This window comes from Platalea leucorodia, assembly GCF_965183815.1.
Source record: "Platalea leucorodia genome assembly, chromosome: Z".
In the NCBI taxonomy this organism is placed as follows: Eukaryota; Metazoa; Chordata; class Aves; order Pelecaniformes; family Threskiornithidae; genus Platalea; species Platalea leucorodia.
The window spans coordinates 66,851,448-66,876,052 of record NC_138858.1 but is presented as its reverse complement, the minus strand read 5'-3'; the positions used below and the strand labels follow the sequence as shown (position 1 = coordinate 66,876,052).

General features: G+C 41.2%; 1 protein-coding gene across 2 annotated transcripts in view; it reads right to left on the bottom strand.

Annotated features, from left to right (window-relative positions):
- ZNF608 (zinc finger protein 608) overlaps positions 1–23,930 on the bottom strand; it is a gene marked incomplete at both ends in the record, with an annotated part of 85,615 nt that extends 61,685 nt beyond the window's left edge. The window contains one exon of one of the 2 annotated variants that reach the window (XM_082337101.1): positions 23,889–23,930. In XM_082337101.1, coding sequence (XP_082193227.1) covers positions 23,889–23,930 — 42 coding nt within the window. Of the gene's footprint in view, positions 1–19,681; positions 20,570–23,888 lie in introns of those variants that run through there. The other variant, XM_082337100.1, reaches the window with a different exon arrangement.
- Positions 23,931–24,605: the final 675 nt, after the last annotated feature.

The following is a 24,605-nucleotide window of genomic DNA, read 5'->3' as shown; positions in this document are numbered from 1 at the left end:
CTTTTAAAAGGTCAGATAACTGTATTTTAAGATTATAACACTCACGTTTTAATTAACGTGAAGAATTTGCTTATTGAACAACATGCTGATCCTATAAACATCATTAATTAACTGAAATACAGTGACTTTTCAGAAAGTTAACAGCTTGGGAACAAACATTATTTCACTGTACTCTGAAACTGTTTGATAATTAAAGGCAACGCTAATACCCACTAAATTACTCACATTTTGTGGGCAAACCAAAGACAGCCTCCACTTTCCAGATGCACAAGACCTACAGCCACACCTATCACACCAAAATATTTTCTCCAATTCTGCACACTTCTTCCAGCTCAGTTTTATGGAAGCAACTATAGGTCTCTGCACAGTACATATCTGGGGCTTATTAATGCAACTCTTTGGATCTTTAATTAGTTTAGACACAGTAAAACAGTCTGGAAACTCTTTTGTCATTACTGTGCTTGTTTGCCTCATACATCAAATATCTTTGTCTCTTTCTACAACTAGCTAAAGCACATTTCTCAGGACACATTGTTCAAGCTAGGTCTCCACTGCCCTGTAAATGGCAACAGTCATCATCACGATAACTCCCACGATATATCTATGTACAAATTTGGTAGAGGAAGCTCGAGAAGAGAAATGGGGCTGGTGCCAGTTTCAGCTGTCAAGAGTTCAACCAGAGGTTAACTGTAACCAGGAAAGATGCTGTTTTGCTTTCAGCCTGCAGTACTGTAACAGCCAACGTACATCTCTTAGGCTTCTTTCGCTGAGATGAAAGTCGCTTGAAATCCAAGTTAATACAAGCATAAGCATCTATATGAAAATGTTGGCATACTGAAAAAAAACTAATCCTTTGGTAATTGGTTACTGCCATAGGCTCCTCTGCACTGTGAAAACACATCTAAGAGGAACGAGTTCATACAAATGTTCATTGATTTATATTGGTTACTGAGAAGCTACGTTTCAGCATTAAATATAGCACTTGCAATATCTGGCTAAGGCCCCAGAAGGACGACAAAGCCAAGATTCATGAGTCACTCTGTGTCACAACCTCAAGCGGGCAACACAGAGACTCGGCAAAGGGACGTCCTTCCCTCGCCAAGGGCTCACACTCTGCTGCCTCCTCTTCCTTTCCAACGAGGTGCTATTTTATTTCCTCATCATGGGACAAGTTATAGAAAGCTAGCTAATATGCATTAAATGCAGAACAGCAGCATGCCATTTCTACAGTCACATCACTACCTGGCTCTCTAAACAGCATAGATTTGCACAGAAGCGCAGAATCTATGAAATTATATCACTTGCACAAGGAATCGTATGGTTACCTATTTCCATAGATTACCATTAACTATTTAACTGGGCACATAGGGCAATCAATGGACCAAAGAAAGATCCCCAAAAGACTGTTTAGCACTCAAGAATGACAGAAAGACAAGGCTGTTCCTGCCTTGTGCCAGCTCAAAAAAAATGTGTTTTCCGGAGTCTAGTGGCAACTGTGGAAATGGGGGGGGGGGGGGAAGGAATATCGCTCCTCATGACCAGAAGACAGATGTTGCGCAACCTCTGCCCCACCCCACCCCCAAAACAGCTTCCTCTGAAGAACTGAAGGGTGAATTTTTGTCTTATCTGAGTAAGCTTCATTCATATGACTCAGTTCCAGCTCTGCCATTATGCCTGAAAACCCTGTCCTTCTTGCTATCTGTGATATTCTTCCTAGCTATGACCAGAGCACCTGGCCACCAGACAGCCAGAGAAGTTTCAAATGTTGCTAAAGAGGATGTCTAGATGGAGACTTCCAAGACAGTACAGTAAAGGAAACAAAGATTTCAGCAATTAAGTTTCTACAGGCACCGTCCCTTCAGGTTAGTGAAAGCTTTTTAAAAAGGAAAGCCCTCACAGAATTGTTCCAGATACACAGCTTACCCTGGAGACTGCTATATATTTTTGCAGTTTCACGACACGTTTTCCTATTAATTTGGAAATACTTTTCTCTCCTCAGTAACTAGTTGATAAGACCATAGAAACAACAGGAGAAACTGACAGAGTACACTAGGGAACCAGAGATTTGACTACGTATACAATCTGTCAAATGAACAGGAGGGTCTTGAGGAAAGTTTTCTTCCTATATTCCACCTCTTCTACTAACATTGAATATGAAGATGGGAAAAAATGAAAAAGGCATTACAATGTGAGATTAAAATGCAAGGAATTCGTATCACACAAATGCAAGCAAAAGTAAGAATAATCACTCATCTTGCAGAAATGAGGAGAAAGAATTATGCAAACAGTAGTGATGGCCTTCATGAAGAAATCAGGTGATGTGATATAATAAAGTAAAAAGACTTTCAGTGTTCATTTATCCTGATTTTTTTTTTTTTTTTTTTTTTAATAAATTGCTCTGGTTAACCAGGAGATTGCAAATGTCAGTCTAGATGCCCAAACAAACTCAGTACATTTAGGCTGGAGTCACACATCTTGTTACAGCTGCAACTAAGCTAAATTGAAACAAGGGTATCAAACCCAGCTACTCATCACCAGCCCCACCTCACCTATTCTGGAGATCACTGCCTTTCCCTCCACATTGCCCATGTAACCCCACCTTTAATCCCAGCCAAGTTGGACACTGGGTTAGAAAAAGCAGACTATTGTGATCACCTGGACTGGTTTGTTGGTTGTTTTTTTTTTTTTTTTTGAGAAGCAGGCTAGGGAATGGCCCACCTTGTAGCAAATAAGGAGGGAAAATAAGAAAGTACTCATCAGCAATGAGTATTGATAGTATTCTGGGTAGATGCGGTTAGAACTCCACATGGCATTACAGCTCGAGTTTCATTTTCAGACACCTAACAAAACTGTTCCACTGATACCGGCAGGCCGAGGCACGCTCTGGCAGTCAGCTACCAGTTTTGTCCTGGCCCTGCTCCATTCACACCCGTTTCACAGATACAGCTTCACTACACATCCAGATGCAAAGACTACACTACAGCCCAGACATTTGTAGGCACTCTTTTGTAAGAAAGCTGTGCAAAACCTTTTGTGAGAGAACTGAGCAAAAATGTGACCTTTTGTGTCCGGAAATCAAGAAAACAAGATTTACCATAGCCCACCTCCACACTGACAGACCCATAAAGACATCAAAGAATTTCTCTGTGCTCTCAGAGGAGTTAGTCTGGGAGGTACTGGTTCCTCTAAGTGCAGCCTGACTTAAACTAAACCAAAGAAATTACGTTTCCCTACTCAAAAGCCTTGTAATGATGCTTTGCTCTCATACCCCAAACCAATGAATGCAGTAATTCAACTCTAAAGTGGGCTATGAGTTTATTTTTAAATGAAGCTGTAATTTAAAAGGAGACTCAATTAATCTCAAAGTAACTAATATTTCCTCCTTGCTCAAAGCCTGGTCTCTCAGCAAATGCTTTACAAATTTAGTAATGACTAAAACAAATTAGCCTCATTACCTGGAAAACATGGTATGCTGACTTTCAGTTTCCAAATCAGATGACCTTCTCTAAGTCAAAACACTGAAAATACCAGCAGTATGAGAATGAACAACAAAGGTGTCGCGCTTCTCATCTGTGGACCTGGTTTTTATTCACAAAAGTAAGTGAACACAGTGACTCCTTTGTGCAACAGAGGCAAGATCAGATCAAAAACACCCATGGGCCATACAAATGCAGGCCAAACAGGACAGAGAAAAATGTACTCTGACCTCCGTATTTAAACTTATCAAAGGTTTGTCTCCTGCAAGATACTGAAAATTTGTTAGTGCACGTTAAACCACTCACTCCCCACTCAATTGTGAAAGTGATGTTCTATTTGCATGGCTTTTCCTGAAAGAATTAAAAGTTAATAAACATAAGAAAGAGGAGCTCTTATGCCACCATAAATATTATGCAGAGCTATTTTTATCTTAATGAGTTAAAGTCATGTCAGCAACTTCCCTTTTGCTTCGAATTTTACCAGCCCCTTGGCTTCCAGTACAACAACGATGACAACAAAATCAAACTAAGCTTGTATCAAATTTCCCAAAATCCTGAGATTAAATAATCTCTTGGTCTTAAATTGTTGATTTAGAATGCAAATTTCCTTTTGCATTTACTGAGACCCACATTCAGGGCAACATTGCTTAATTACTGTTTTTTACTCTACCAAGGACACAGAGAAGTTCATTAAGTCTATCAAGCATTCAGGTATGGTATTAAAGAAAACCCTTAACTTTCTATTACATACTTCACTACACTGATCAAAAATGGAAGGCTTAGCCTGGAGCGAATCTGTCTCCTGATAGTTAAGCCTCACATACCCGCAAAATTGTAATAATTTTGTCTTGAGAATTTATGAAACTTCACCCACTATTTCAATGCTATCATTTTTAACCTGCAGTGTGAAGACCATCCATGTATCTGTTAGAAGCAGTAACAACAATAAAATTCCATACTTATGAGTAGATGCAAAAAAAATATTACCAGACGGAGGCTATGCATTAAAATTTCCTATTGCAAGTTTCCATTACAGACTGGTTTTGTAGCTCTGCCAGTCACATTACACAAGTTCTAAAGTAAAATGTGAACAAAATCACAATACCAGAACATAATGTGAAGTTCTTTAAGGGTCACTTAGGACACTGCTTTCAATCACTTAAAATACGATGTCAACGCTCATTTTACCAAATAGATAATAGGCTGGTTTAATGTTCCAATGGCAATAGTCATCTCACTGCCTAAGGAGAAAATAAAGGGACGTAAATGTACACAAATACGCATATAATTAGACTGCATATGAGAGACCCAATTCTTACGTAACTTTCAACGCAGCATTCTCCTTGCAGAGATGTTAGTGCTAATGCTTCTACTCATTTCAAAGCAACCAGATTCTGCCTCTAAAGGCAGTGGGTGAGGTGGCCTGTTACGTGGGAATACGGCTACATGCACTTCACCATGTACTATCATTCTCTGGAAAAAGAAATACAGGGGAAACTACATATAAAGAAAAAAAGACTCTATTAAGAAGAATACTGTTGTTAGGGTTACTACTTAGTAGACTACAGTTTGAGAGAGTAATATTTTTAATAGCACAAGCTACTGGCAACGGTTTTTATGTTTGTTTATACATAAGCAGAGAGTAACATTTTATGTCAGTAAATTTTAATCAAGCAATATGAAAAGAAACAACACCTAGCGTTGCTAAGCACTTAAAAGGCCACACCTGAAGCTCATTAACTTTTTTCCTGTCCCCTTACAGAAGCTATACAATATATAATGTACACTAAAAACTTTCCTATTCCTGTACTGGATTTCAAATATGAACAACTGACAAGTTCTTTTTTTCCTGCATCGTTTGATTTTTTTTCTTTACATAAACTTGCCATTAGTCAAAGGGATAAAAACCTCAATGTCCATTTTATTATAATTTAAAGGGTATCAAACTAAAAGCATATTTTATAATTACTTCAGATGACCAGACACAACTTGCTAAGCTCAGCTATGCCTACTCCCTCTCTCATGCAAAGTTACTATGGCCACTGAAGATGGAAAGTGGAATATTTACAGCCAGTTTTACATAGACCAAACATATTCTTCAGAAGGTTCATAATCTGATCAAGTCAAAGCCAATTTTCACACAAACAATCATGACACATTTTCCAAGAAGGCTTTGCCTACCAAGCTACTGGCAGCAGGGATGTTCTGTATAAATAAAATGTTTTATTTTCCATGACATTTTTTTCCCTAATACCCATTTTCCCTATTCAGGCTTCATAAATTAATTTTCACAGCGGTGATGGTGGGGAAATTACAGTAAAGAAGTCACAGAAAATTCAACTCAAAAGGTAAAAGTTTTGAAAGGCTATAAATTACTGAAAAAGAGAAGGTTCAAATGAAGAAGCTTAAACAACCTTTACTGTAGAGGTTACTCCACTTCTGCTATAATGCTTTCTTGACTTTGATCTTTAAACCAATGACTCATGAAAATGATATCTTCAAATTTACAGGCCACCAGTAAGTGGGTCTTTAAAAAAATGTTGTACAACAATAAAGCAGGAACCACAAGCACTTCTTAACCATTTGAACTGTCAGCTAATTAATTATGATACTGAAACAAAGGCCCCTTTAAAAAACTTGCTCTTAAAAAGGAGAGAGGAGAAAAAGAGAGAGGGAAAAAAAGAGGGGGAAAAAGGTCTTGTGAGCAAGCCAAACTGCATTTCAGGGAGGGAGGTTCAAGAAAATGTATTATGTTTGCTCACATTAACAGAGGCATTTCTCCCCCACCCCATTGAGACAGAAAACAAAATAGGGCAGCTCTTCTTGCCACCGACTGGTGCCCCTTAGCTGGAAGCAGCTCCAGTTGTCAGGTTCCTGTCAGAGTGTAAAGCGCACCAACACTTCCCTTCTCCCGCCCTTTTGTTCCTCCTTAATATGTGCACTTTGCTCAGCAGTCTTTGCTGTTAAACAATTCATTTTTTCCTTGCCTCCTCTGCTTTAGGAGGAGGCAAAAATAGCAGGACTTAGTCACAAAATATAAAGCTCATTTCCTGTACCTTAGTGCCTCATTCTTTCACCTCCTTGTCCATAGGATTTGGCTACCAAATAGGTCTTAATCTGTAAACAAATGATTTGCTCTACAATTAAACCATTCAGTTCTTTTTTCCTTTTTTTTTTTCCTGCTTTCTTTGGCTGCTTGGCTGCTGTCCAATGTGGAGGCTCATAGGTTCTTCTATTATTTAGTGCTGGTTAAAAGGCAATAAGCTCATTGAGAGTTTATAAAACTATAAGCTATCAACAAAAGCATTTAATGCTTCTCTGAAGCACTGTGGCTTTTGCCTGAAAAATTAATAATGTGTGGCTGCATGTGTGTGTGTACACATACGTGTGGATGTGTGGGGGTGTTTTTTTATGTGCTTGCCGGGTTAAACACTCTGGATGTCTTTAAGTCAGTTATTCTAAGCGACAAATGCATGCATTTCACTCCAGTTTTAATTGTCTGTGTACTTTTTTCTCAACAACTGACAATCACAGGAACTGCAATTCACCGTGGCTACAGAGCTGAACCTCAAAGACTTTGATGGTGTATGAGGAAAAAAAATGTCATGCTGCTGCAGCATTTCACAATGTTTGCAAATATTGTTTCTTTATAAAATGATGTTGTGAATCACAGGAGTCTACTAGAGTAAGCGAAACTGTTAAGAGAAATAAATAACATGTTAGGTTTCTCATCTCTGCAGTTAAAAGAGTCAGTCACGACCCAAGAGAAAACAAAATAACATCAAGGTCATTTTCCTTTATCTCTATTTTTACATTTTTGTTCTTGGTGGAAAATAAGTTCTCAGGGACTATCAACCAAAACACAGCATGTGTGTATGTTCGCCTTCATTCAGATGTTTATTCATACAACATGGGGCTAGCAGGCTGCCACCTCAATGTGGGACAGTAAAGACAATGAAATATATTTTAAAATGTGTCTATAAATAAGTGAATTATTGTAAATGAAAAGCTAAATTTGCAGGTGTAAATCTCATTTAGAAATGACAGGTACTTAGCAATATCAACTTCAGCAACATAGTTCCAATGAAATTCTGCGAGCCTATTTAAAGTCTATTATGGCTGCTGACATCAATCTGCCAAGCTGCAGAGTGCTAAGCTCCACTAAAGATTTGCACCTATAAATTTAGCTACCGGTATATTTGAATTAAATACACTGTGTTTCTCCATATAGGCAACTACAGACATAAGCCATCAAGGTGGACGGGCAATAAAACAGAATTGTCACGGAGCCTCTGATGCCAGTTTTGCCTGAACAAGGACTGAAGTTCAGAGTCCCGCTTGGGTTTAGATTCCAGTACTCTCCATGGTGTTTTAGTCTAGATTTCCACACTTTCTGCTCAAAATTTCACTTCTTCCCCAATGAATACAACAGTAAAAGCTATATTCCTACTGCAACTGCTCACAGGAATATGAACGCTACGGGAGAATCCTAAAAACTCAATTTCTATAAAATATTTTAAAGGTACACCCATGTACTCGTGTATATGCAAGCACATACAAGTACAGACACATACAAAGGGGGACACACACAAACAGATTTTAATTAGCTGTACCTATTAAGACTGACCGAAGACCTGTCTCCCTCCCCCCAGCCAAATGACAACTTCTGGAGTTGCAGATAATAGGTGGCAGGGAGACAGGTGGCACATAAGTAGGTTCGTCCTGAAAAACTACTTAAAGGTTAAAAAAAAAAAGTTGTGCTAGGCCCGCAGAAAAGAAATGCCTCATATCCTGAATTAGCACAGCAATCACAACCAAATTTTAACCTTAATTTTAAGTATTGTTCATTTTTTTAATTTATCCATGTGCAATGTATCTTCAAGAATTACCACCCAGATGAAAAGGTTATGTAAAAATTAAGCAGTAAGAGGTGTTTTAAACCTGTAATAAATACTACAGTTTGAGGAAAAATGTAAATCTTGGAAGTAGTTTGAAAATAGTTGGCAACTTTTCCTCCCAGAGTAAATCTGAAGGCTCAAAAATAAATATTCAAGAGCATTAATTTGTTTCTAGATTTGTGCATGCAAGTAAAACAGCAGCCATAATGTGGAAATTTGAGTCACATTTTGCAACTAATTGGAAGCAGATTAGAATTCTGCCTCAGGGGAGCATTGTCAAACTAGAAGCTGGAGCAAATGAAGAAAGAGGTGAAAGCATCGTGAAGAGCTGACAGATTTACAGTGCTCAAGGCAATAAACGGGTACTAGATGAAAATGAATGTGCTTCACTGTACTGCATGCAGTTTTCAGTCATATCTCAGCAATAACAGCATACAGCCATGAAACTATTCTTTTCAGAGAAATGGTGAAGGAAAGAGTAAGAATGAAAACAACACTATTCAGGTGGTGTGCAAAAAAATAGAAACCATACAGTGGCTCAAGTTGTTACAAGAATAATCAAATTGGTCATACTGGGCCCTGTTTTGTAACCTGGACTCATCTCAAGTAGCGCTTACGCAGACATAATGCAATGAAATACTTACTTGAGTTGAGAAAGGGCTGTAAGCCCTTGCGCACTATAAGCAAGAGTCAAAGCGTTAAGCTCTTAAAAGGGAAAAAAAAAATCACACAGATTTTGTATTTTTAAAGCTAAGAATAATACAGAACCCTGCAGACAGATGAATTGGAGGCATGAGGAAAAAATCCTTTTTAGAGGGTGATTAGGAAAGGTTGGAGGGGAATATAAAAATGAAAATAAAGTGTAGACGCTAATGTACCAATGCTGTAATGGAAACAGCTGCTAGCTTTCTCCTTCAACGTTTGGCATCTGGTGCAGCATCACAGGAAAGATTGTTAAAGGATCTGGACATGAAATGTAAATATAGACTATTAGCCAAAACTCAGTTGCTGTATTTATAAAACAGTAGCAGCTCTTTTTTCGTGTGGGTGGGTGGGTGGGTGGGTGTGTATACACACATACATACATATACACCTCCCCCATATATATGAGTACATATATTGATATACATACACACATACACATATGCAATCCCGTCCTTAAACAGCAACTAGTAACACTATTACATGCCACTGCACCTTACTACTGGCCGAAGTGCGTAAGAACGTGAACTTAGTTTTTCAGTAACACTGGGTGTGGAACAACCACCTTCATTGTTCTCAAACTGCAGCAGTGTTTTTCCTTCAAATTCCAGAACTCCAGTGCAATTCAATGCACACTGCCCAACATTAAACAAAGTAACCAGTAAAACTTTACGTCAAGTATGTTCAATATATCCAGAAATACTCCTGGAATATCAGATCCTTATCATCAGTGCAAGCTAACTAAACAACTCCCTGGATATTTGCTAAATCAGATTTAAAACTCCTAGCAGCAAAACAAAGTTCAACTGAGTAACGAGGTCCATTTCTAATTGTATTTGCTTCTAACTATTACCTTTTGTCTCAGAGATACAGATCTAGTTTCATTTCCCTCCTTCAAAAAGGAAGAATTGGCAAGAACAGGAATGCAACTACTGCCATTACTCCACTGCTATAAACCTATAATAAAGCACAGATTTGATAGTACTATCCATGTAGTGTGGCGAACCACACACAAATAAACAGTTCTCCACGAAGAATGAAAACCCAAAGACCAAACCCTTCCAATTCAAACATTATTGTTGCTTTTAACATAAGCCATCCACAGAAATCAGCCAAGGAGGTGACAGGAAATCCAAAAATAATTTGGTCTGGCCCTACACACTATGAGAAAGGAGATTACAAGTTGCTTTTCACTCTTCTTACTGGTTGAGGGAAGCAGTGAAAACTATAAAATCTATGCTTATGTAACAGACACCTATGGTACCACTCCTGTGACAGACAGATTTCCACCACAGTTCAGCACAGCATCACTGAAATGCATCGATAAAGGTGGCATTTGAGTAGTGTGAATTTATTGGGGGGGACGGGACTTAACAAAACCCCTGAATTAATTCAATTGCTAATGCAAATGACTAAATGTGTGCAAAATCAAACTGTCTAGTGCACACAGTTAAAGAGGCCAGATGTGCCTCAAAATTTCCTGGGAAACTGAGCCTAAACTTGGTGCTTTCTTTTATCAGACTGAAGAAAGCGAGCTCTAAGGGTTTACAAAAGTGTGACCAATTGGAGCTTAGTCTTCTGTTGCTAATTGAAGCATGAAGAAAAGAGCCAGTTTCTGAGGGCAAACTACAAACATATACTTTTTATATCCCACTGCCACATGATAAAAAACAGAATCAAGCTGACTCGTAGAAACTTGACTGGCAACCAAAGACCAAGCTATTATTCCAAACTGTTATGGGAAAGCAATAAAATTGCTACCAGGTCTCCTCATGTTACTCTTCAATAAAAAGGAGTCATCAGGGAAATAAGAGGAAAAGAAAACACATCAAAACCTCTAAAGTTCCTTTAAGTAAAAATACACTTCTGTGGCATAATGCCATCTGCTTCCTGGTTAACTTGACAAGACAATTCAACAACTAGAATACCAGTGTTATGAAAACACCAAGTAACCACAGTCAATAGATTTTAGTTTGCTCTTTTGGCTGCAAAAACTGCATTCACATGCCACTATTGGCAAAGGCTTCAAACATCCCCATGAGGATATTTTTCCTATGTTATTATTTGGTGGAGATTCTTAGGAGACAGAAACACCTCAGCTAAGCTGGGTTTGTGCCCAGGAATAAGGTTTAGGCTAGAAGACTCAAAAACTGGGACAGGAAGATGGGAGAAGATAAGGGAACCAAATGTTCAGTATTTATTTTTTCTCCAGATCGGCAAGTCAAAATGGTTGAGGAAGATTTATCATAAAGGACATACAATTCAACATAGCACATCTTCACTTCAAAATTACCGAAACAAAGAGGTTCACATTTAATTCCCAATGGCTTCGATCTGAATAGCCTCGGTGGATGTTACAGGTAGATGCTAGAAAAGTTGATCCCTTTGTTTTGAGATTTAGCAGTATTTGCCAACTTACAGAAAAAGCAGACCTATTATAAACTTCTGTCACTAAAATGCAACTTTTTACTTGTAATGTTGGCTTAAGATTTCAGAAAATTTAATCAACACCATAGCTACCCCGGACCTGGAAAACCTACATATACAGTCATCAATGCTATTTCATTGCATGCAACATACCCTATGCACTCACTTAAGTTGTTTAAACAAGTAGTCTTACATATAAGCATATATATTATGTATGTGTACATGTACATGCAAACGGGCATCACAGGAAACTACCTATTCCCACCCCCTTGAATTTTCTCTCAGCTTTTTCAAAAAAGGGGAAAAAAAATTACAAAGAACTTGCTTGTCAGTCAAGTCACTCTGAATAGTTTTACAACCTTTCATTCAAATGTAAGGGTTTTGTTCCAATTGCCAAGACCATTTAGTCAGAATTAAAAGAGAAAATGCAATAGAGAGCGCTTACTGAAACCCTGGCTACAGCACAACTAAAAGTCATAGTCTGATCTTCATATTTGCCCAAATGGCTACTCATAGCCTGCAGTAAATTGTGGTTTAAATTCAAGAATGTAATAATAATAAAAAAAATCTTTTGATTTAAAATCTCATTTTAAGAAAACCCCTCCAGTCCTGCTATGAAAACTAGTAATTATCTTTATTCAAATTATCTCATTTCAAACATATTTTTAAGCAAATTAAAAAATGATAGCTTGTATTATAATGCACTTTGGCAAAACACTGCACCACAGAAGAGCTCCACTGGGTAGAAACACTCTGGTGCAAAAAGGGAAAATGGAAAAAAGTTCATAAAATTGAAAAGAAAAAAAAAGAAGAAGAAATAAAACCGAACTTTTCCTGATTTTAAAAAGCTATTTATTTTTTGTAATTATGCCATCATCAGAAAATTTCATGGAACACCATTTCGCTGTCTTTCACCCAAGAGGGAATGTTATGTACAGACCAAAATTTTAAAAAATATCAATATATTTTCCGTGATTATTATTAGGAACTAAAAATAACACCTTGACATGTAAACACACTAAAACAAACACTAATTTTTAGCACAACTATGGCCAGTCCTTCAACTGAAGCCACTGTGTCCACAGATCCACAGATGTGACCCTATCTGAGGACTCATGGGAGGATGTATTTCTGTTGTAGGAAATAAAGCACAATTAAGAAGTCAGATGATCTCTCCAGCCTTTCAGGAAACACAGTGACATAACACCATGTACGTTAGAACATTATATAAGTACAATATAAAGCTGTTACAGTGCTAAGCATATTATGTAAAGAATAGCCTGGTTGTTGGATCATCTGTACAAAGTATCTTAGCCCAGATCAAGGCAGACTCTAAAACTGGGTTATATTCAGGAATCCTAATTGTATACCATAGAACATATCTGGAACATGTAGCTGATATGCCATTCAAAAAGTGAGTACTACATCTGAGAAATACACAACATATGGCAATGACACAAAGATGCCTTAGTAGCTGCGGAAGTAATCTAACTTTTTTTCAAGGGTGGGTGATGGAAATCCAAAATATATGTCTTTATCCAAAACAGAAGTAAAGGTGGTGTTTCTGATAGCAGAAATGTTAGTATTTCTGAGACGATATTCCTGATGATGCTTGTAAAATGTACTCGGATACCACCTGTACCAATAACACTGTGTAAGATGTGGAGAAATGCAGAATTTTTTACTCTTTTACTCTAAATAAGTAAAAAGAATGCTTCAAAAAGAGCACTACAACCAAGACCATAGCTCCAGGGGTAAACAAGCACACATAGGCTGTCGAGATACTGCTGACACACTGGGCATTTTGAAGGAAATTCTAATTCTAAGCGTATTTGGCCTACATCCCCCAACTCCGTTTCTTTATACCCTCTCTTCAGGCAAGGCTTCTCATCTACTGTTTCACAGACTATGTTTGTTGACCTTTAATCCCATGTGTGGTTCCTAGACACATGTGTAATCTCAGTGGCTTCAGAGGGGAGAAAAGGGTGCCAGCATATAATCTCATGCTCATTATTAACCTCACACCCGACACCTTTTTGGGGATATTTCAGACACCTGCTCTCCTACCTGTCCAATTGATTTTAACGAGTGGATGGATGCAGTCTAGCTCTCAACTGAAACAGTCTCGAGGTGGCCTGGGTAGTCAGCAGAACACACACACGTGTTCTGCGATCCAGTTATTGACCAAGGGGACCACAGCAAATTTAGAAAATACACACGAGGTACTGAGACCGCCATCCATCAGGCCAGCAGGTGCAGAACATGCTGGTGGATTTTCTGGCACGTGCAGCAAGGCGGCACAAGGGAGAAATAAAAGCAGATCTGCGTAGCCCTGTACAATGTCAAATTTTCAGTTTATAATGGGTACCATGATGTTCCACCCTGCCACCTACTCTCAACAGTCTTTTATCTGAGGGAACATCATTTTCACTGTTGTGGATTGTTGGGTTTTTTTGAATACACCTGTTTTACAAAGCAAGCACAGGACAAGGCCTGCTCTCCCTGAAGTAACAGCATTTAGCCTACTTTTACAAATACAAATCGCATGGATAACACAAAGCAAATAAAGGAGAACCTGCGTTCGACACGCGAAGGATGCGTCCAGCTAACAGAAAGCAGGCCACAGAATCTCCCACAAACGTCAGTACTACGGAGCCTACAGATGACGCCTTTTAAAAACGGGATCACTCATTTCTTATGGGGGCGGGGGGGGGGGGGCGGGGGGGAAGGCACGGGTTTTGGCATGCAAGAAAAACTACACATTTCAGATATATGATTTACGTTGTTGTCGATAAAACAGCTTTCCAATTATCAAGGCCCTGGTAGGAGAAGCTGGAACGCATTATGTGTTAATGATCACAACCAGGGGTCCAAGCTTTACTCTTTTGTCAGAGCTGTAGCAGATCCTCCCCGCAGCTTCACCATTAACATGTCTGTTTCCTGTCAGACCACTCAGAGATAATGTCATTTATCTCAGGGCGGCACAAGACCAGTCATTAGCTTCAGTAAAAGACCTCAAACAAAGGCCGGATGGCGTTTTATCCAGGGCTCGTAGGCTGCAGCCAAGAATCTCATTGCCTAACAGTTCAGAACTTAAGTTATCTTTAAAAGAGTAATTTTCCCCCTATCAACAATTCTAGAACACTTATCTGAAGAGCAGAAAAGTCTCTGCATGGAAAATTTTAGTCAATGGTTTTATCATATGCAATTAGGTGACTGATAAGACCTTGCTAAAGTTATCCTTTGAGAGGCTTTTTTTTTTTCCTTTTACTTCTTAGGGAAAAATTGACAGAATAATTCAGGTTCTACCTAAATAGTAAGACCTTTAAAGAACTGACCCTTATTGTGCTTGCCTGCAGGAGGTGATTCACTATTATAAATTCTTCAATGACTAAGCTTCTGGAAATCTCTTTAAATGAAAGTGGAACTGGTTAACTGTATGTACGAACACGTGTTTTCACAGTCTCTCCTGTATTATTGCATTGCAGAAAGCTTCTATAAAGTGCCAGGTGAACTTATTTTAAATAATGATAATAATAATAAAGAAAGAAAGAGAGTCGAAAAAATATGAGCAAATCTCAGCTATTCAATTCCTGGTTTTATGTTGAAAACTAGGAACAGATGGTAGTTTCCATGTTACTTGAATCTGGTTATTGAACACCTCTATGGTTACGGGAGATTTTGCTTAGCACTTTTAACATACATTTCATTTATTGGACTATAAAATGCTACTTTGGAAAAACAAGTCTTTATATAGCTATAATTAAAACAGTCTTGCAGCAAAGCCCTTTAACATGGAGAACATGGTTAACCTCATGACATCTGGACAATCAATCCTTTCCTTTTTACTGGGTATTTATGAAGTTATTAAAATTGTAAAATTACCGATGCCCAAAGTGAAATACTTTTCCAGTAGTTCCGAATAAGGTTATCAGCTTCCCTACTTTATTTTATAAATGTTCTAGACCAGCCTCCATTGTGCTACGCTAACTCTTGCTTTGCACAGGAATTCAATAGCAGATCTGGTCATACATATTGGCAGAGGTCAGCAGGTTCACACGGAAAGCTTTCCTCGGCCAAAGGGCAACACCTCTTCACCCAGCTCAAAAAGCACTGTCACACTACTAGACAGCACTACAGAACTTTAAGAACCTTGAGCTGTGCTTATTGTTAGACACCCATAGTTATCAATGTTTTTAACAGCTAAATCCCTTATGTAGCTTTCAAAACAGTTTGCTGTCAAACAACAATAGACTTTGTTCTTTAATTACAGCAAGTGACCTCCCTGCCCTTTTATTTCACAGTGAATAAACTACACTCAAGGCCAGCAAGAAAAGTACATGAAAAGCATATCTCCATAACATCATTAATCAAAGCATGTACTTAAATGATTTACATCAATAGGTAAAATGCACACAGAGTTTCCTGATGAAGTGTTAAACACCCTCAATCCCGCTATTAAAAAAAAAAAAAAAAAGTGAAGATAAAATAAACAATACCAGCCAACATGTTAATTTGCTGAAGACAACTTTCAGATGTGAAATGCAGTCTTAATGAGAACCAATAAGCTAATAAAAGAGAAAAACTCAATCCTGGAATATCACTAGACCAATTCATTTAAAAACTGCAACTAGACACCTCTGATTATAGCTTTGTATCTTCCATATTATTTTCACGTAAACATACTGATTTTCACATGCCAAATACGATTTTCCCGTATCCCAGAGTAAATTGTGACTGCTTGAATCCCAGAATCTCCCTGCAACACACACAAAGCAAGTTCTTCTAGATACCCTGAACGTTTTTCAATGTAACAGCTGTTAAAAACAGAAAAAACTTAGCTAATACAGATGAAAAGTTGATGCTGACAAACAGTCAGTAACTGTGCTAAAAATGGTATGGATGAGAAATGGAAAATGGAGACAGGTTTTAACACCAGAAATCTTAGGAGTGGTTAGCCTACCTGTCAAAGCTACTTATTCAGACATGTCACTGGTGGCTTAACCACAAAATGGGCTGCATGAATATAGCTCAAACATCTTAGAATTACAGCATACTTTGACTTTATCCACATATTAGGGGAGTGGCGACTTTTACAACATACTTGCGGTTTCTGCATAAAAGAACCAGCAGAACACAGTCATTGATTTAATTAGGCTTCATAAGATCCAATTTATCATGTTTTACATGACTTTCTGCAGCAAGGAAACAGAACAAATAGACCAAAAATAGACATTGAAGCATGCTGTGAAAGCTAAACAGTGACTACAACTCCTGGGAATCGGCTCCAAGCTTTTCACAAATAGTAAACAAATGCAGTATTATATTCCACACCACATACAAAAACCTGTAGATTTTGAATCAGCAGGCATGAACTCATTTGTATCTAAGAGGAAACATCCAAATTCATGAGACATGTCTATCACAACATTAAGATAACTGGAAATTGATTTTAACATGCAGACTTGAAAATTAGATTATTTATCTACAGACACAAGGTGCTTTGTGCAAGTACAGTGTATGTGTTCTAGTGTATAAACAGCCAAACCAAGAACACTTAGTGAATCTAAAACCCTTTTTAAAAAAAAAAAAAAAAAACAAAAAAAAAAAACCAAAAAACTTTCTAATGATTATTAAACATTTGGGAAAAAAGCCAGAACAACAAACATAAAACACTTAAGTTTCACTAATAGTACCACAGGCTGGGCTTCAGGTTGCAACCATTGTCAGCAACGTGCTTTATTACTATTGTATGCCTAGAATGGAACATTCTTTGCGAAGAGAAATAGTAAGGGATGTTATTTAAGACAGCAAGCAAGCACACCATTGTGCCAGACAATGGCCAACACTGCACGACTCTAATGTGCGAAGCCTATATTAAAGTCGGTGTATGCCAACAGCAGTGGCTGTTACTGGAAATGCAAGCTCCAAACCCCCTCCTGGAGCCACAACTACAACACAAAGTGTACCACTGGCTCCAAACCGCTCCATACATGTTTGCTCTGCATTTGCATGCCATCCGATTCACACTGCACATAAGATTACTCGCATGTATATGGATTCTTCATACAGTTTCCTGTATGACGAGAGAGGGAAAAGAACACAAAAACGGGAGAAACCACACCACCCTCTAATCTCTGTTGCCATGACAGCAGCCTTTGAGATACTGAAATGTTCAGATTGCCAGCTAAACAAAATTGTTGAATGTGAACATTTGGCTGAGAGATTAAAAGGCTAAGGGGGTTGCAAAAGGGCAGTACCTCCCACATTCCAGGCAGCCACTGAATCCAATCAAATGGCTCTGACTCTTTAACCACAGCCATTGTGAAGACCGGATTAGGGCAATTTATCTAGATAGTTAAAACAGATTAGAGAACTGCAATTTGAAGACTATTGGCAACAGAAGTAAATGCCTACTGTACTAAGTTAATAAAGAGACCATGAGATTTTAGGACACCTTTCCGCCGTGAACAGAACGTTCATAAATCAAAGTGCAAACATATACACATGAATTACAGCAATCTGGTTTTCTCATCTGCATTTAGAAAAGGTCACAAGGCTCATTCAAATTCATCCGTAGATATGCTATGTTAAAAGCAGTAATACGCATACAATATGAAATTTAATTTGTTCCTTGCCTTGAACAGAAGCCCTTGAAATTATCTTCCAGTTTTAACAAATATCTGATGTCACGAACACCCAAATCTAATCCTCTGGTTGACTTAAATACTGTAAAAGCTTCAACGTGACCGAAATACAAAAAAAGCTGGTAACAGGTCGTAAAAAGACATAACTTTTTCCTGAGACCTTCAGCCCTCCCAGACACTTGCAGACCATACAGTTAACACCGACCCGAAAGTTTTCCCATTGCTGAACATTCACTCTGGGAAGTTGTAAAAGCAGGTAATTTAAGACCAACAGCTGACAATAAAGTCACAATCTAACACCCTGAGATTGTTCATTTGGGGGGTGTTGGTTTGCTTTATTTTTCAGGCAGACCAGGTTATCTTTGTTTAGCAACCTGTAGAATTCATTGGACTCATAATCCTGGGCCAATGCTCGCCCCCAGGTCCCCCAGAAGATGCCTTCTGCCCTACGGACAGAGCAATTCCCGCCAACACCAGAACCTCCTTGAACCAGCGGTTTAACAAAAGCCAAGCTCTCCCTCCACCCTTCCCGAAGAATAGAGTCATGGCCATCTATTCTTACAGAAAGTATCCTTCGTAAGGTAATAGGAAGGAAGAAAAACACACACCCCCATCTGATTTCTTTCATACATTTCAACCACTCAACAAATGAGTAGTTCATATCCAAGAGCCAGCAGGGCTCAGATAGGAAAGGTCCCCCAGACAGGAGATAAACTGCTCCCCTCTGTTCCGAAAGCTGTTTTGCACACACGCATCTCAGCACAAGGTGCATTCCCCTCCTCCCAGCCTCCTCCTTCCAGGAAGAGGGGAGGCACCGCCTGTCTGCTGGCTCCTTCCTCCCCGTCCTCCACACCAGCTTCTGGGGCCTCTGGGCTGCCGTACCACCGCAGTCCCCAGTACGACAAGCATCCCGCATCTCCACAAAGCGCAACGGCGGAGCCCGGGTCTCTGCCAATGCCTCCTGTTTTCCCCCCGCAAGCACAATCTCGACTCCGGACAGCGGGTCAGAGGAGAAGGGAGAGGGGTCCCTTTAGACTTTGGGAGTGGAATGGCCCGAATGCCCGCCGGTGTTGCGAAAAAGTGTCAGCACGTACAAGACCTGCTGCTCCTGGAGCCTGAGCTACGCACCCCCCTAGGCAAACGCACAGACCTCCAGCCTGCAAACACATGCCATCCCACCGGTACCAACACTGCTGCTCTCTGCTAAAACCGGGAACAGCTCAGGCAGGGTCACCTCAGGGTTTCTCCTTCTGGGTGAGTGCGATCAGAAGGAACAGACAAAACAGAAACGTTCTCCAGGTCTGAGGACAGGGAGGGGAAATCATAAGGAAGAGCAGCACACTCAAAACATGGTGTCTTCTGTGTAGGGAAGAGGTCTCAGGGTTACGTGGGTTTTTTTTTTTAAGAGGAAGAACAGATGCATGTGACACACAGCAGAGAGGACACAGGAGCCAAACACACAGTTGTGGGACATTTATTATAGACATGGGGAGACACAGAAGAGAAGAGGTGGAGAGGAGCTTTGTCCTACCTTTTCTGTTTTCAATTTCTTGATTCGTCTGTGGCTCTCCTCCTCCTCCTCTTCCTTCTTTACCAAAATAGAGTTCCCCATTAACCCTGGATCCGGGGTACTTTTGCTCACCTCCCCCACGGCAGAGGAGGTGCCGTGGAAGGGGCTGCTGCTTCCACCACCACCTCCCTTGGCCCCGAAGCCATAGAGGTGCCCAGGGGGAGCTTGGCTGCTGCCACCCCCACCGCCGTTGGGGTGGCCCTGCTGCAGGTCATGCTGCTTGTCCTTCCTGGATTTTCCCGCATCCTTATCCCTCTTGGAGCCTCTGCTGCCCGGGGCTTTACCTGGTTTCTCCTCTTTGTTTTTCCCACAAGAGGCAATGGTGGTGGTGTTGCTGGTGTTGTTATTATTGCCGTTTGGGTTACTGCTCACGCTTTGACCCAGTGCTGAATTCATGCCAGTTGCCTCTCCAGGGCGCCCTTGGACTTCCTGCCTCTTGCCAGCACTGCTGATCTCAGGAATCCCATACAAGGCAGCAGAAGGCAGAGATTTATTAGCATCCTTAGAAGTTTTACTCCTTTTCACTTTTGATTTGCTAGTCTCTTTGTGAGAGGAATTCCCCTGGGGAGCAGAGGGCTGAACAGAAGCAAATTTTAGGCCATCAGCTAAGGCTGAGGTAGCATTAGCCCCACTGGAAGCCAGACCCCCGCAATCCTTGGAGCTGGTGTTGCTGCTGCTGGTGGTATTAGTAGAATTATTCATCTCAAATTTCTGTCTGTCCTTCTCCAAATCGGCGTCCAAATCGATTATTAAATTCCCAACACCGATTTCCCAATCATCGCCACTGTCGTAAGTGTCAACCGTGTTTGGATCCACACCTTTTCCTGCAGTGGAAGTGTTCAATGACATCCTGAAGATGAGATCTCTAGAGTAAAAATCCGATGAACTTTCCTTTGGAGATGTGGGGACATTCGTTTATCTCCGTTGGGCTCTCTTAAGTTCAACTCTTCTTGTCTTCCTCCCCCAGGTGTGCCTAGGTTCACAACCTGCAGTCCACGTCCACCTTGTCCTGTGAGGAGGGGAAAAGTCGAAGATTGCTTGTCTGGGTGTTACCAGAATATAACACGACTAACAAAAAGGGGGCAAGGTAGGGGGCGCGAAATCATTCACCGTTGCCACGTTTTTTTCTTAAGTTTGTTAAACCGGAGGCAATGGCTGTGATGCTTTCATAGAGAGCATCTTTAATCTAGTTGTATACTAACGTCCACAATCTCTCTTAAAAAGTCATATCCACAAAAAAGGAAAAAAAAGGGGGGGGGGGAGGGGAGAAAAAAATTAACTACATGATTTAAATCCACAAAGCTCAGGAAATACAGTCTTAGGAGTGGTGCCTAGCTGTTGGAGCACATGTTGTAATCTAACCCCTTGGACCACCACCTAGGCACGAAAGGGAGAAAAGGAAGGACACAGATTCACTCTTCACTGCATTCCATGGATTCTGTGGCTTTAAACCAGACCCTTGAAGTTTTGTGACTCTCCTATATTATCTTTTACCCCCCTTCCACTTAATCTCTTGGGGGGGGGGGGAGGGAGCGCTAAGGGAAGTGGGAAACCTAATTTTCCTTGCCACAATACAGCTTCTGTTAAAAACCAACAACCTACAAACACAAATGTTTACTGGAAAATATTAAACTCCATAGGTTAAAAATAAAAAAGAAATAAAAAGGTCTTTTTTCTTTAAAAAAATATTCTCAAGATAACAGTTCTAAAAGCAGTTCTAATGTACTCCTAGGTCACACAATTGTTAGGTCTGTTAAATATAGTATTACTGACTGTACAGGAAACTGATTAAGACATACACTTTAAGTGATCTGCACCAAGGTGGCCTCAGTGACCGCAAATGAGTGTGTGTTTGACAAAGCTTAGTTAAAACGATTTTTAAAGGGATCTCTCCCTTTTACAGTCGACTGTCGAAATATTTATACATATATATGCATAATGCTTACCTTTAATCCTTTATCATTTTTAATTAAACCAGCAAATCAAAATGCTGTTCCCACTCGTCTCAGCAACAACTCTGTGCCTCATTTTACTTAAAGAGCAAGTGATCAAGAAGTAGAAAGCAAGTATCATCTCAGCCAGTATAAATCGGTCAATAACATATCTCCCCCTACTTTGGCACACGGATCAGAAGTCCTTTTTTTGTTTGTTTAGGTTTTTTTTTCCTCCTTGCTTAAAGAAAAAAAAATTAAAAAAAAAAATGCTGAGCCTCACAACTTTACCAGCTGGTAGGTAATATTTCACATTCAGAACTGAAGCCTCAAGGACCAGATTTTTGTTTGTTTGCTTTTCCTGAATAAGCACCGAGAGGTAATAATCATCACAGTAATTTAAAGAAAAAAAAAAAAAAAAAATGTTTCCCCAACTTCACACTCCGTCTTCAGCCCCGGACCTGGGAGCCATCCTGATCAGTAAGTAATGATCCCATGAAACAAACCTACAGGCGCCCGGGTGTTACAAGACAGAATGTGCTAACATCGGGATAAATTAGTGAAAGGGAGGAAGGAAAAAAAGAAGAAGAAAGGACTGAAAATCTGGGCTGGATTCCGCCTGTTAGTTGGGAAGTGGCATTTTTTTCGCCCGTCCTGACAGATCTGATTTCTTGAAGTAACTTGAGGGGAAACGGCGGGGGGGGGGAGGGAAGGGGGGGAGGGGGGCGGCGAGGAAGAGGAGGAGCGGGAGGGGGGAATCACTGATCTGATAAACCGGTTATCAAAACATTTTGTGGGAGTGGAGGAAGGACAGCGTGCGCTCAGACGAAGTAAATTTTCCCAGGGATAAGATTTCGGGGCGGGGGGTGCCTGTCCCCGTCTCCCCCGCCTTAAACCAGCGCTCTTTAAAAATAGTAATAAAAAAAGCATAGGCACAGATTAGAGTTTCAAATTGCTGTCTCGGGGAAAAAAAAAAAAAAAAAAAGAAAAAAAAAAAAAGAAGAACCCGGGAGCTTGGGCTAATCAGTCATGCGGTAAGTAATTAGAGTCCGAGGAGATAAAGCAGACGACCTTTTTTTCAGGACAGATCGCTCCCACCTTATTGTCTCGGCAAACCTCGCAGTCTACTTCTATCCCCCTCCCTCCCTCCCTCCCTCCCTCCCCACCCCCCCCCCCCAAGTCAGACGGTCTCGGAGCTTTAGCTTAGTATTTTTAATTAGCCGGCGATGGGAAGCTAAAAGCCGTAATGAATTGCCGGTGGCGGGGGGGGGGGGGGGGGAGGGGGGAGAAGGGGGGGGAGGAGGAGGAGGAGGAGGGGCGCTCGCGCCAGCAACCGCCAACCCCCGAGGCGCGGCGGTTCCGTTACAGCTCCGGCCGCCCGCGTCACGTGAGGCTGGCGGGCTCCATTGGCCGTCGTGAGAACAAAAATGGGTGACAAGCGCATCCAGCGAATGCGGGCCGGGTCTTTAACACACAAAAAACACACCGCGACGGATGGACGGACGGACGGACAGGCAGGCAGAGCCCGTCGTGTCTGCCTCTCGCCCCGCCATCCCTGCGGCCGAGGGGAGCCCCCGGAGCCCGGGGGTGCCGCGGCGAGGCGGGTGCTCCCCAGCAACACCTTACGAACCCCCGCCCCGGGCGGCGGGGGGTGCCGTTACCTCGGGGCTTTCCCCTCCTCTCGCCTCAGGACGGCGAAGCGGCGGCCGGCTGGGAGACGGGGGCGGGGGGAAACGGCCGAGGCACCGGCGACCAACGGGCGATCCCACCCTCCCCCCTCGCCCCCCCCCCCCAGCTCCAGCCTCGCGTTTCTGGCGTCTCGGTGTGACAGGCGAGGTGCCTGCCGCGCCGCCGGGATCTGTCGGTACCCCATCACTCCTCCTAACGAGCGTCTTGCTCTCGGGGCCGAGGGGGGAGGGGGAGGTATGCAGGCTTGTCTGTAATCGTGTCACTTTTATTTTTCCCCCTTGGTTAGTTAAAACCCCAAAAAGGCACTATGCTTTAACGCCCCCCAAGTGCACCGTCAAGTATGATTTGTGTGACTACACTGCTTTCACCCTCTGATTTCCCTCAAATAACTCATCCTGCTTGTGGGATTTTTTTTCCTTTCTTTTTAAAACCCCCAAAAAACCCCTAGTTACCTCAACTCTCAAAACTCTCTCAACACTCCCCTTTGCAGAGAAAAAAAATAAAAATCCCCTCTAAGTGCTATAGACACACCACGCAACCGTACTTACGGTCTGTATTGGATCGAGTTGACCTTTTCCTTCTAACTGCATTGAGTGTGTTTTTGTTGCAGCCGCTTTTTATTTTAGGAAAAAAAATCTAATGTCTTCAACAGATTTATTGTGTTTGGAAGAAGAGAGCACCAGATACCATGAACCTTCCTTTCTCTCTAGAAACAAAATTAAAACAAAAAAAATAAAAAAGGGGGGAGAGAAGAAAAAAGCAGCACACACATCTGTCCCCCCGCACGCTGGCTGGCTGGCTGGCTGACAGACAGACTGACAGACAGACTGACAGACAGACAGACACCCACCGGGGACACGGGCGCTGCCCCCACGGCGGCGGGGGAGTGGGAGCCCGCTCCGCCGCGCTACCTGAGAGGGACTTTTCTTTGTTCACAATGCCCTTTCCCTCCTGGCCAATCAGAAGCCAGCTTTTATGAAACCGGGCTCTCTGATTGGTCCTCCGCTCCTCCTGCCTGCCGGCGAGGGCGAGAGACAGAAACACGCACACACACACACACACATTGTACACACAGGCATTAGGCGCACACATACACACACACACACACACGCCACACACACACACACAGAGGCATTAGAGACACACGTACACACAGACACAGCCCCTCGCTCCGCAGCCCTCAGCCGAGCGCTACAGCCGGCAGCCTCCTGCTGCAGCCAGATACAAATCATGTTTCCCATTTCAATTATCCCATATAACATTTA